Source organism: Styela clava, chromosome 2 (genome assembly GCF_964204865.1).
Source record: "Styela clava chromosome 2, kaStyClav1.hap1.2, whole genome shotgun sequence".
NCBI classification, from domain to species: domain Eukaryota; kingdom Metazoa; phylum Chordata; class Ascidiacea; order Stolidobranchia; family Styelidae; genus Styela; species Styela clava.
The window spans coordinates 24,907,138-24,920,917 of NC_135251.1; the positions used below are offsets into that span (position 1 = coordinate 24,907,138).

Genomic DNA, 13,780 nt, shown 5'->3' on the forward strand with positions numbered 1-13,780 from the left:
AATTTTTCTGGCCAACTTCATTATCTTACACAAGTATAACACTTTGGCTTAATCATAGTAATATATTTTGAATTGTTCGACACCATAGCATACTACCTTAACAGTTGAGCTCTGGCGTTGGCAAACATACCTGTTTCCAACCCTTTTCAGATGCCCTCAAAATAAGTTGTTGTAACCTTACTAACCTGGTATCGCACATCAACGCCTGAACTTCATGATCTTGATCACATCTAAAACAACATAAGTTAAGCAGTCATTGTTTTCTCTATGTTGTTTCTTACAAGTTAAGATATCGTATGTTTTGATCCACTTGTCATACGGCTCAAAATACCTGTTTCTAACCTCTTTTTAGAAACTCCCAAAATAAATTGACCTTACTAACCTGGTATCGCGCATCAACGCCTGAACTTCGGTTGCCATTTTAAAAATGTTTGGTATAGAGACGAAACTAATTTGTCTTCATTTTAATGTTCATGATTTATCCATCTTGTAAAAAAATTTACAACTAGTCTGGAATAAAAATTGTGCACTTTTTGCTGGAAAAATTAGACAACCATAAATAATAGCCTTGTTTCATCAATAAACCACAGAAAAAATATGGCGCCACCAAGGCCACAGCTGTTGTTGTCAAGCTTTTTATTCTGATGAAATTGCCTTAATGACAGTTAATAATACATTTAAGTGGATGTGAAACTAGGGATATTATTTACAGTCCAGCTCCGGATAATGATAATTGGTACATTTATATTTGTCTATTATTATACTATTATAACTGGTACAAGTATGGTACATGTTTCACTGTTATCACAGTTTTATTGTGGACAATAGATCATTTAAAGTCTATAATGGTTACTTTAATATCCTCCTTTAACTCATATTTATGATTTTTCATGCTTTGTTTTGACAGGTTGCAGAAATGTAAAAAGGATAAGAAGCCACCAAAGCCGAGACGAAGAATAAAGTGAGTATTTACCTTTTTTCCAGATTTTCAATTATTTTGTAATTCTAACGAGCATAAAACGGAATGCAAATAAGCAATGACAATCACTACCATGACTTGGTCAAAATTAGTAGCCAGTGTTTTCTTCAATATTTGAAAAAATATTTTTTCAAAAATTATACGCGATATTAGGAAAAGTCCAATTTAACTAAGAAAGATTGCTGTATGTTGGTATATTGTCATAAAGATAGAATTGTATTCTCATGAGTCCATGTTAAAGAAAACAAGATGATACTGTTAATATTTCAAAATTTGACCAAAGCTTTTAAAGCTTTACTGAATAATATCTATATTTGGTGAGATTTAATGCTTTTCCTATTTTTATATATACCGGTGAACGACGGTAGTTAAATTAGGGTGAAAGGTTACAAATTATTAAGGTTTTGGGGTCAATTCTAGCGTGATGCCAAAAGACTAATTCAATATATTCAAAACTAATATTCAAATTGTGATATGTACATCTGTTTCAATCACGAGAAGTGCATTGGTAGATGATGTATCAGCGTGCCAGATTAAATCACTAAATCTGCTCCTGGATTGAGGTGATAGCAGGCCCAAACCGGTACTATTTTGGTCTAATCTGTTGACCTAAAACCCTACTAACCCTGCAACCCAATTTATGGTTAATTAGTTGCTCTAATTAGGTTAGAATAACAGGTTGGATATTCTGGGTTCAAGGCCAAATCCACTCAACATTTCATGGCAAATGGCTAAACAGGTGTATATTCAGATGAGATTTTTGGACTACCGGTATATCTGAATCTGAATTAAATTTCATTATGCAATTTTAAAAATGTTAAGTACAGTTTGCTTGCTAAAAAACAGAAAATGTGTCAAACAGCTGTATATTTTTACAAAGAATAACTTTTACAACGTTTTTTTGAAGGCATATGGTATATATAAATAAATATAACATACTGGTATATAGAAATAACAAAACATATTATATTGAAATAAAATAGAACCTAAACGATATTAACCTGAAAGAACCCAGAACCTGAAAGAAAGAAATATGTATCGAAAAAGAAATGAGTAAGCACGTTTTTTATTCGTGGTCTCATCTGACCTTCAAGTTTTCTGCTTTTTTAGTGACCCCCTTTATATACAATGGATGGCAGAATACTACTAGTTTACGACTTATGGAATCATTCTTGTCAAATCAGCTTGTCACAGTGAAAGTTTTAAAATTGAATGAATGTTCCAAATTGTCCCAGAAATTCATTCTATTCAATATAGTAATCTTGTTCGTTTATTGTCCAGGAATTGGGTTCACCAAATCAAATCTTGTTGATCTAATCAATTTTTTCCTCTATTAGTGAAGAAAATTATGGACATTGAAATCAAACTTTAAATATTGTTTTTTATTGTAAAAGCTTCAATATCAGTCTGCTAATTGGCACTATGCTCTTCAATGGCCTGTGCTTTGGCAAATTATCATATTAAAGAATGTACTATGTAAAGAACTAAATAAGTTTAATATTAGAGTGAAAACTTGAAGAAAAATTTCAAATTTCGTAATCACAAAATACAATGATGTATATTGTGTTATCGTGGGTGGTCCGATTTAACATGGAGAAAAAATATCCACTCAAGTTTATTATTGTGGAAGTGATTGTTATTACCATGGTCTAGTGATTGTCTATGTCAGAGGTGGGCAAAATTTTTCAGTATAAGATCCGCATGCAGCAAGTTAGTAATATATGGGATCTGCATAATTTTTGAAATTAATAATATGAGAATGCATTGAACTGAAAAGAACTTTACACCAACATATATTAACAATATTGCAAAGTATATATTGCGAGGCCATATCAGAAGTAGTTGAAACCGCCAAGGCAGCAACAAACATTTGATCATTGAGATGTAAGATTTGTTTGACTGATTTAAATTAAATTCCACTCTTCGATTTTCATTAAAACGTAATTTGTCTTAATCATTGATGAATGAACTTCTTCAAACGCTTAATGAATTGAAAAAAACTGTTACGCTACAGTTTCTCATAGTTAAATTTGGATAATATATAATTATTGCTAGCGAGAAGAGCCGCATGAAAACTCTGGCGAGCTGCAGTTTCCCCACTATTGGTCTATGTCAGGGTTGTCAAACCTTTTTTGCCAAAGGGCCACATTTAGTTTACGAATGATTGCGTGGGCCACTTGACATGGTTGTTATGTTCTAGCTTTCACTACACCGACTACTGATTAATGAAAAAACAAACAAAACCATCACATCGAAATTATAAAAACAATGAAAATACGAAGATACAGTTAAGTTAAAAGTTTTTACCACGCATAGATATTTTAATGCCAACTATGACACCGCTTTTATCCAGTAAGTTTGTCAATATTCGGTGCGATGGGCGATGCAGCCATGCATACCGAATTTTTCATATGACTATCAGAAAGTAGGGATCTCGGGGGGGATCTGACATGGTTCATCTGCAAAAAACAAATATTAAGATCATAAAAACTGCCTCTTCTAGCTTCACAGAAAAAAATAGGAAAGACAGATTGAAATACAAGGCACATGATAAAAATGAATTCAAACATCTCTCTCCAGCAATAACGCTCACAAAGGGTCATAAATAAGAAATAAGCTTCCGATAGCTGGGTGGTACTTCTCGAGCGTTTGAATGACCAGGAATAATTTTTTTATTATAGAGGTTTCAATAATGGCCCATATTTGTGAAAGGCATTGTGATTCGAATAAAACCGTGCGGGCCACTCAGAAACTTTGCGGGCCACGGGTTGGACGTCCCTGCCTGGTATATGTCATACGGAATGGGAAGAAAAGCAGAATTTTTTTATTTTCGACGACGACGAAACAGAACTTGTTTTCCATCCATTAATAAAGATCAAATTGGTCTGAGAATTAGATAATAGATAGTACTGTATTGTATGATTTGTACCTGTGATGCAAAGCTTTCTCTGCCCTCCAGTTTTTGATACAATTATGCAAATTTTTCAGTGTAAAATGTCTCATTCAAAGTGATGCGATTTTCAATATTTTGAATGCATACACGCATTATCACGATCGATGAAATAAACCGTTTTGAAGTTTAGGTTTGCTGTAATATAGTATTGGTTTTTAAATGTTGTAAATTTATCGAACTCATGGGCATTCTCAGTTCAAAATACTGTAATTTTCTTTTTAAATAACTTGGTTAATTTTATTCCCAGCATAAATTATAGACGAAGAAAATGTCCTTGTCCTGCTGATCATAATCCATTAGATGGAATAGACAGAGATTCAGATGAAGTAAATGTTTTACAAACATGTAGTCGACGAGGGCTTGGATCATCTGGTGCTTATAGAAATCAACGTGGGAACAGAAACAGATTATCGAAAAGGAATTCCTATCGGAATATGATGGTGATTACTTATCTATTTACTGGATGACACCCAGGCTATTCGGAACATATTCTAGAAAGGACATAACTTTTGTGCAAAGCTTCCTATTGTACTTGGTATGATCATACATAAACAGAAGTTCAAGGTTTACCATATATCCTCTCATATAAGCCAACCCTCCAAAAACGGCCCTAAACAGTGAATTTATATGACTTTGCATATAAGCCGGCCCTACAAATTGTAACATGCCATTTGACGTATTTACAAGCGAGTTATGTACGTATAAGCCGACCCCTTAGTTTGGCAACTTTTTTTCGAGATTCAAACTCGTCTTATATGCGAGGATATAGGTAAATAAGTTTTCTTCATTTTAGAAAAGTAATTGAAAAATTTTTTGGTCATCTAGAATTTAATTGTTCATACCACTATGGGGCTTTTTTTTTATCCCCAATGTTGTTTCATTCTAATAAAACAAGTAACAGTTGAGAAATGATTCTCATATTTAACCCAAGGAAGTGAAAGCTAGTAAGATAGCTCAATTATTTGGCAAGCGTGGCCTTTCATCCAGTTACCAGTTCAGTTTGGGTATGGAAATCGTTAACCAGTTATTTGTTTCAGATGCATGGTTCTTGAACTGATTTTTGGGGTTCATGTGTTTCACTATTTTGAATTTTGCTCGAATGAGAAATATGTTAGCACTTAGCAGTTTGAACACTTTACTTTTAATGACCCAGAGTTCTTTTCTTTAGTTCTTTATTTACATAGAGAATGATTTCTAATAATGTACCAATTGAAATGATATTTGTATCCTACCCAGATTTCTAATAATGTACCAATTGAAATGATATTTGTATCCTACCCACATCGAATAGTTTTGATTATTCCTATTTCTGGTTTTAATAGAATGCCCAGAAAAGAACGTGGAATTCATATAACAACCTTCGAAAAGCAAAAACGTTAAATAAAAGAAGATTCAAAAGAGACATTCCAACACAAGTATGTTGATTTTAAATTTTGTTTTTCGATTCTGTCACCTTAGCTAGCTAGTATTCTATAGATCTGGCATCATCTAGAGCTTTTCATTTGTTTATTATGCTATAAAGTTTTGAGTATTTGACGTAATAGTGACATTTTTTGTCACTGATATAGTGACAATAGTGATTATTTTGATGAATATATTCTTTATATTAAATTATTCTTACATTATCACTTATTTTCAATAACAGCCGTTATTAAGTAATTAAATTATTTAATTCATTTGAGTTGGATTGAAAAACTACCATTATGAGTGGTTGAAATGTTCTTTTTTAGTTTGGATTGTGAAACATTATCACTTTTTATTTAAACAGCATTTTGTAATTAATTAGCCTATTTATTTCATTCGAATTAAATTAACAAACTACCATTAAAATTATTACATTTTATATAAATAATATCAGTTGTATTATCAATTTACTATTTGACTAAAACAGTGTATTTTGGATTGATTTATATTTTTAATTGTTTATCACATTTTTTAGAATATAGATGATAATCAGAAGGATCGTTCGGGTAGCAAAGCATCGAAACGTGACAGCATGGTTTTAACGTCAAGTTGTAGATTATACATGCCCAATTTCGAAATCAGATGTCTCGAAAATCTTTACACAAATCCACATGAATGGGTGAAACATATGGGGCATCTTGCAAGAAGCGTCAAAACTTTGCAAATCAGAATGAAGTGAGTTTTAAGATTATAGAAATACTAGAAATTTTGGTACTCTCGTAGTATGTGTACCAGGTTAGGATTAGGCCATAATTTTATTCTGATTTCCTTCATTTTAGTTCTTTTACAGGTTGGGGACTGTCTTGGTTAGCCAAGTGAATATACCCCCTCCCCATAGGCTCCGTCCTTTTACACAACTTGATTTAAAGTAGGAGAACAAAATTAGATACCTCCATATTGATACACATACTTCTGAAGCGCCAACATTTTCCACAGAACTGAAATTTTCTAACGCCCACAATAATAAAAACTCTCGACAAGAACTATCTTATTTCTATTTGGCACTATTCATGCCTTTCACTGAGAACAAGGCCCTGTATAAGCATATATCTAATGTTGTCGGAAAATTCAATATAACTTTTATCATTTTGCTATGGTTGTGTAAATGTAGTGTAATTCAAAATTTATTTACATTATTTGACGCTGAGTATATATCACATTTTTTTCACCTTTTTTCAGGTATATGAAAACATTGAGATCCTGTTTAAATTCATATGATGAAATGATCAAATCAAGAGTACGTATGTGTGATTGTCCTCCTCCACCTCCTCCTAAGCAGAAGAATCCCAAAGTTAAACTGGAGACGCAAGGAAACATAACCCATCCACTGACAGATTTGTTAGTATCCTTTATTGTGACATCATTTTTTTCTATCCATAAGCCATAAGTGAGAACTACGCTGATATAGATTACTTAGAGTTTGGGCTGGGCATTTCGGATCGAATTGAATGGTAAATAATTCGAATCCGTTCAGAGCAAAATTTCGAATCGCCGCCATCTTTTTTTTTTTCCTTCCGACAATGGTCGAGGTAAATTTCTCAATTTTTTTTATTGAAGTCATATCATATCAACGCAATTCTGACATATGACTCTTTTCTGTAGTGAGTTATTGATAAAACGTGTTTTTTATTGTGTGTGAACGCTCAGCAGTCTACCTGAGTGATGTATTCTATGTTTTCAGTAACGTATGTGTCTGTAGAATAGGTGAACCAAATTATTGGTCCATACTTCTGGAGCACCTCGGGAACTTTGTTTCTAGAACATATGCCCTTAATGTTTGATTTTGAATTGAATGAACACACATAAAATTTACTTTATATCTAAGCTACAAATTTCCTAATTTCAACATTGCTTATAGTGAATAGATAATCACAGGGCTAGATACAGTAATTTTATCCATCTTATTTTGCCTTGCACATATAAAAAACTTCTTTCAAATTTTTATTAAATATTTGTAGAGCCCAAATTGAAGACAAAGAATTTACTGAGCGACAAAGAAAATTTATGGAACATCGGGACACTGTGCGATTGATAAAAGAAATGAGACAGGAAAAACAGAGGCGCATTGCCGCAAGAGAAAAAAGTGGAAGGTTCAGATATAAGAAATGTGGTACAAATGGAGTGATTTGTTTCAAATTAACGAAGTCAACTTGGCACACTGAACCAAAATGGGATGGTAAATTCACTTTTATTTTTCTATTTAAAGAAATGATTAGTCAATCAGTAGTATATTTTTTAAATGAACATACACTTGTTGCAAATAAAAACTAGCAAAAAACATGAAATGGCATTTCATCTTGAAGGGTGACGCGAATAAAACAATGTTGATTATCGAGCTGCGACACCCGTGATGAAAGTCTAATGTGGATACACGAAAACCAAAACCGTTACAAAGAGAGGCTTCAGTAGCCCGAAAAGCCTAGCTATGCATTCATGTTTTAAGGGTTTCAAGACAAAGAACGATATTTGAACAAATTTTCATTGAGGATATTGCTAGGAAATTGGTGCTTCTTCAGCTAAAAAAAATACAGGAATTTAAAATTAAATATGTGTTGTCCTAATTTTCTCAAAACAGCTTTTTCAACTTTTGCTCTTTTGGGTTATAGCCTTCATATTATGATTAAAATTTATGTTATAATTGTTCTTTGTAGATACTACACAATTTATAAAAAAAAACTCAAAAGTGATTAGAAAAAATTTATTGTTTGACGATTTGGTTATATCATTGAAAATTAGTTCTTATTTGTGTGCAGCGGAGGGCATAAAATTGGTATAGCTTGAACCTGTATTTTGTGAATACACAAAAACTATTATTTTGGTCTTTTTAATATCTTTATTACTAAATAGATGTTTCTGACAAAGTCATTTGCATAGTTCAGCATAATAATTCATTTTTATTAATTTGTTTTTTATTAAATTTTAGGAGATGATCGATGTTATTGCACAAATTCTAATAATAATACGTACTGGTGTGTGAGGATTATTAATGAAAACACAAATTTATTATATTGTCAATTTATCACTGGATTTATTGAATTCTTTGAAATGAACAGAGACCCTGCTCAGGTGATCTTTCATTTATTTTGATAAAATTATTTTTCGTGAATCATTGACAAATAATGTCAAGTAGGTGCTTTTTCTGAATATATATTTGTATATGATGAAATCATTTGTTGTTTTGAAATATCCTTGTATGCGTTTTACTTGTGTCTGTATGTTAGTTTGCCGAAAGCATATTCTCACTGAGAAGGTTTGGATAGGATTCACATATTTATCCTGTGGAGAGGAAAGTCAATAAGATGGCTTAATCCTGTGGCGAACCTCTCGTCCGGTTACCTGTCAATGTTTGGTATGGGATTAGTTAGCCAGTTATTTGTTTTCGGATGCATGGACTTGATGGTGAAGAAAGCTGCAACCGTCTACCGGTTACGTGAACCACCCTACGGCGGCGAAGAATTCAGCAATCCTCTCGCACATAACTATCCCTACATGGAATTCAAACCTGCGTAGTCCTAACCCATGGCATGATGCGCCACACCGACAGTCTGAACTGTCAGGAAAAAATGTAAACAGGGATGAATAATACAATCAGTTTTTTTGATTGTACCTTGAGCCACCTTGAGTACAACACCTTATGTCATTTTTTGACGACAACTTGTTTCAAGGTTTAAATTTTAGTTCCTAGAGTGCATTCAAATATTGTATGTTTCAAGTCCTTCCAAATAACAATAGGCCAACATATATATTGTGTTCAACAGTTAGTAAATCGTGAGACTGACTTGTCGAAGGAGCAACATGATGTCTTCCTTGGCATGGTAGGAACATTACGAAAGTGCAAAGGAGCAAGCAATTGCACACTCGATCCATTCACTGATACTGTACTACCAACAACAGAACCAGTGTTTGATATGCAACCAATACCCGAAGATCCACAAGTATGTTAATACTTTCCTTTGTAATATGTTAGAACTAGATTTACATAGGGTCTATTCCAAGTGACTATACAGGACAATTACAGAAATTTTGCATGTTGTTATATGCAATATATTTTTACATTGCCAGCTACATGTTTTGTATTATTGTCCAATCCATTGCTTTATGGGGTTTGAACAGAACTGCACGAAAGTTACACTTATGACTCACTTAGTGGATATAAAATATATTTTAAAATATAGCACGACTCTGCTGGACAGCAAATCCACCATGCATTAACATTTCATTGTGCTATGTTGTAAATTGCGCTGGTACAGCGGCAGCCCTCAATGTTTTCTGGTGCAGTAACTGAAGGACCCCTCTATATGCCACTCGAGTTACTCATAGTAACACTCTAGATCTATGACGATAATGTGCACATTGTACGTGACTCTACAGGACGTGACATTACTGGACATTTTTCCACTTCGGAACAGCGGAATCATCTCTTAAAATTCTAACAACAAATCTTCAAATAAAGAAAGACATGTCCTACAGCATTGCAAACATTTAATCTTCATTAACTTTAAGTCCAGTGTATCTTTTTGAAATGAAGTAACTGTACCAAACAATCAAACACTTTTTGGTTACGAGGTATCACAAAAAATGTCAATTATATCAAAATTTTTACATTTCAGGCCATTTTGTGTAAACCATCAAAAACCTGGGTGAAATTTTAACTTTTTCCACGAAATGAATGCAGTCCAATAAAGTTCAAGTGTCTTTTGATATAAAAAATACAAAACAATTACTTTTACTGCACTTTTTGAAAAATTGATAAAATTCAACATTTGCTTGGAATGGCCCGTATAAGCAGGAAGATTGATTACAAATTATCCCATAAAGGACCTGAACTTGTTGTTGTTGATATGTATTATCTAAATGACCTTCGGGTACATGAACCACCCTACAACAACAAGCAGTCCGGCAATCTCCTGCACATAATTGTTCCTCACAGGATTTGAACCTGTAAACCCATGCAGGGTTAATCAGAGGGGCAATGGCAATAATATTCTAAATGCTAAGAACGGTCCGCCAACCACTGATTCTCTACTCTAAAAGCCACACCAAAAAGGTTCAAATTTTATTATTTTTATTACAGGGAAGATCGCTTTCACAACTTGATCTCCCATATGAAGATCCTGTTCAACAACTTCCATTTGTAGTCAACAATGTTACTGTTTCTCAAGAGGAAAGTGAGTTTGACCAAACAAATATTGAAAATCCTGTAGAAGAACCTACAAGAAGAGGTAATTTTTCTTTCTATTTTTAATTTATCAATAGAATAAATATACTGAGATATAAGTGCTGCAGGAATAAATTTTATAAATCAGAAAGTATTTATGTTATCTATAATAACTTGGTGAAATAAGACCATTTTTGTTAGCGGCAAACACTAAGACTAGACTAACAACTGGGGACTAAGAACTGAGATTGTTTTGTTTTAATGTTAATTTTGAGCAGGTGGAATTAGCATGGTGTGGCATGGTTTTGTGCGCTTATAAATAGCAGTGATTATAACCGCTTTTTTAAGTTATCACCTGGCTTGTTTTATACCGCTTAGCGAGACTGCTGATGACACATTTGTGTTTGGGATGGAAAATTTCATGCTCATATATTCAATCATGTCAATAAGTTGTCGCAGCTGACGTTGTACACCCGATTTCTTCACTATAAATGTGTGCACTTCTGACTTTACCATATGAAAGGGTACTCTACTCCCGTAGTGTGTATACCAGGTTAAGGTTAGGCTATAATTTCATTCTGATTTTCCTTATTTTAGTTCTATTACGAGTTCGAGGGCTGTCTGTGTTAGCCAAGTGAATATACCCCCTGCCAATAGTAATCAGTCCTTTTACACAACTTGATGTAAAGTGGACGAACAAAATTAGTTACCTCCATATTGCTACACACACTTCTGGAGCGTCGATTATTAAGCTTTTGTAGATGCTTTGGCGCTTATGAGCTTTGAGCATAATTCTCCCTGAGCCAAATTTGATCGATTGTTTCCATCTTTAGTAAAGATTTTTCATGCTGCAACTATTTATCATTCTTCAATTTTGTTTTATTTAATCAAATCAATGCTTCTGCTTGGCACAATCAGAGCGTAGAAAGAATTCCGATGACGGTGCACCAAATTCGAAACATGCTAAAGGAATTAAGCAAAGGTATTATTGAATACAATAATTGAGATTGTCTATATATTCACTCTATCATGTATGAAGTTAAATATCCACTGCTACTACCATTCAACTTCTTAATATTCTCCAACAATATATATATTAGTAACTTTTTTTATTTCAATTTACCAGATCCTTTTGTTTTAACTCACTACCTATGTGTTAATTTGATTATTTGAAATTTACTTCATAAAAATTTTTTGTGAAGTTACAATTTGGTAAACATAGATGATCATCCTTTTAAGAGACTTTAAGCTCTTTCTTTGCACATTACCGGTGTTACATTACCTTCACCAATGCAATTAATGGGAATTTTTCATCATTGGAAAATAATAACTTACATGAAAGAATACAAATTTTTGTTTTATTCACCCTGTCTCATTGAGAAAAAGCATGATTTTCACCATGGCTACTTTTAAATCATGTATTACTCATTAATAAAGTTGCATTGCATGATACTTATAGAAGGCAATTTCATGAATGCAATGGGCTTATGTAATAAATTTCTTTAATGATCATTTGTCCCAACATCAGATCCTAATATAGTAGCATAGAGATCAAAATTCGAACTACATACAGCATGCCCTTACTAAAATGTACACTATTTCCCTGCTAGGATGGCTATGTCTCTACTAAAATGGGTATGTCCGCTATGCACCTACTAAAAAGGCTATGTCACTACTGGAATAGCTGTGTTCGCTATGCACCCATAGAAATAGCTATGTCGACTATGCACCTACTAAAATGGTTATGTCTGCTATGTCCCTACTAAAATGGCTATGTCCCTACTAAAAGGGCTTCGTTCCTACTTAAATGGCTTCGTCCCTATTGAAATGGCTATGTTCCTATATGGGACATAGCCATTTTAGTAGGTACATAGCCATTTTATAACTACCAATTTTGGCTTCAGCGGCAGATGCTATTAATTACAAGGAAAAAGATTGCACAATTCCTAAAAATTGATCAGAAATATTTCAATTTGTTAATGATTTCATTGAAGTATTTCCAAAATGATAATATTGATTTAATAATTTATCAAAGTGGTGTTCTTGTAATTAGACTTAATTAAACTGAGTGAAACAGGCTTGGTTTGAGTAGCAAATGTTTCTCTGGCTTTGCACTTAGAGTTGTATTTCCATCTATTTTATGTCCTTTCAATCTGTGTGCTTTTTATTCTAATTCAATCCTTTCAAATACCAGTACTTATTTTTTCACAAATGTGGTGTGCTTTTGTATTAACTTTTGCTTTTAGCAAGGTTATGCGTACTTAATCGAAATCGTTTGAGGTGTTAAGAACTTACCTAAGTTGTATTCATTCAACTATAATATGTCAGGACTTTCAAGAAATATTTCAAGTCACTTACAATTGTATATACCAGTCCTTGCTTAAATCACAAACATACATTGTGACGTTGTCGGCAGACTCATCTGCTTGGGCCACCTAAAAAAAATTTTTTAAGATTCGAAATAATCTAGTGTACGAAGGAAATATGAAAAACATTCCTATTCATAATTGGGATTTGGACTTCTTTTAAAATTCTTTAAAATTTATACGCGTTACACAACTGTTTTTTGCTGCAAATATCTATTTTAATGACAACAGGAAAAGGCAAAATTCGCCGAGGAAAAGCAAAGTGGAAGGCCAGAATCGGTCGAATAAGAAGGCGTCCAGAACTGTCATGGCCGAAAGACAAAAAAAGAAAAAAGTTTCAACATCGCAACCAAGTTCTCCGCAAACAAAGGTCAGCTTGATGATTTTTATAATCGTGAACTCCTGGTCCATTCATAATTAGAAAACATTAAAATTGGTGCTCCCAAAGTATGTGCACCAAGATGTTGCATGTATGTACCAGGTTAGGTTTATCAGGTTGTGCGCCATCTTGGAGCACATACTTCTGGAGCGCCTTAAAATTACATATGAGTGTTTGCACCATTCAATATAGCTGTTTTGATTCTTGCCATTCTATCTTTGCAATGCATACGAATCCCCTAATATAGAAGCTAAAGAGGATGGAACAGTAGTTATGCATATGCTATTTCAATCAACCATTAAAATAATAATGGTCGCAATATCTCCAGTTCCAACTTTTCCTTACATAAAATCATTTGGTGGATTGTAATTATTGGCGCTCCAGAAATATGTGTACCAACTACCAATATGGAGGTACCGGTAACTAATTTTGTTCGCCTATTTCACATCAAGTTGTGTACAGGGACGGATTAAAACCTATG

The 13,780-nt window shown here is 33.3% G+C and overlaps 1 protein-coding gene across 2 annotated transcripts in view; it reads left to right on the top strand.

Moving 5' to 3' along the window:
- LOC120336769 (extracellular sulfatase Sulf-2-like) overlaps positions 1–13,780 on the top strand; it is a 32,587-nt gene that overhangs the window by 16,818 nt on the left and 1,989 nt on the right. The window contains exons 12-22 of one of the 2 annotated variants that reach the window (XM_039404528.2): positions 908–961; positions 4,180–4,372; positions 5,255–5,347; positions 5,872–6,071; positions 6,576–6,734; positions 7,355–7,572; positions 8,320–8,462; positions 9,155–9,331; positions 10,471–10,618; positions 11,473–11,536; positions 13,152–13,290. In XM_039404528.2, the coding sequence (XP_039260462.1) occupies positions 908–961; positions 4,180–4,372; positions 5,255–5,347; positions 5,872–6,071; positions 6,576–6,734; positions 7,355–7,572; positions 8,320–8,462; positions 9,155–9,331; positions 10,471–10,618; positions 11,473–11,536; positions 13,152–13,290 (1,588 nt within the window). The remainder of the gene's footprint in view (positions 1–907; positions 962–4,179; positions 4,373–5,254; positions 5,348–5,871; positions 6,072–6,575; positions 6,735–7,354; positions 7,573–8,319; positions 8,463–9,154; positions 9,332–10,470; positions 10,619–11,472; positions 11,537–13,151; positions 13,291–13,780) is intronic. The other variant, XM_039404529.2, reaches the window with a different exon arrangement.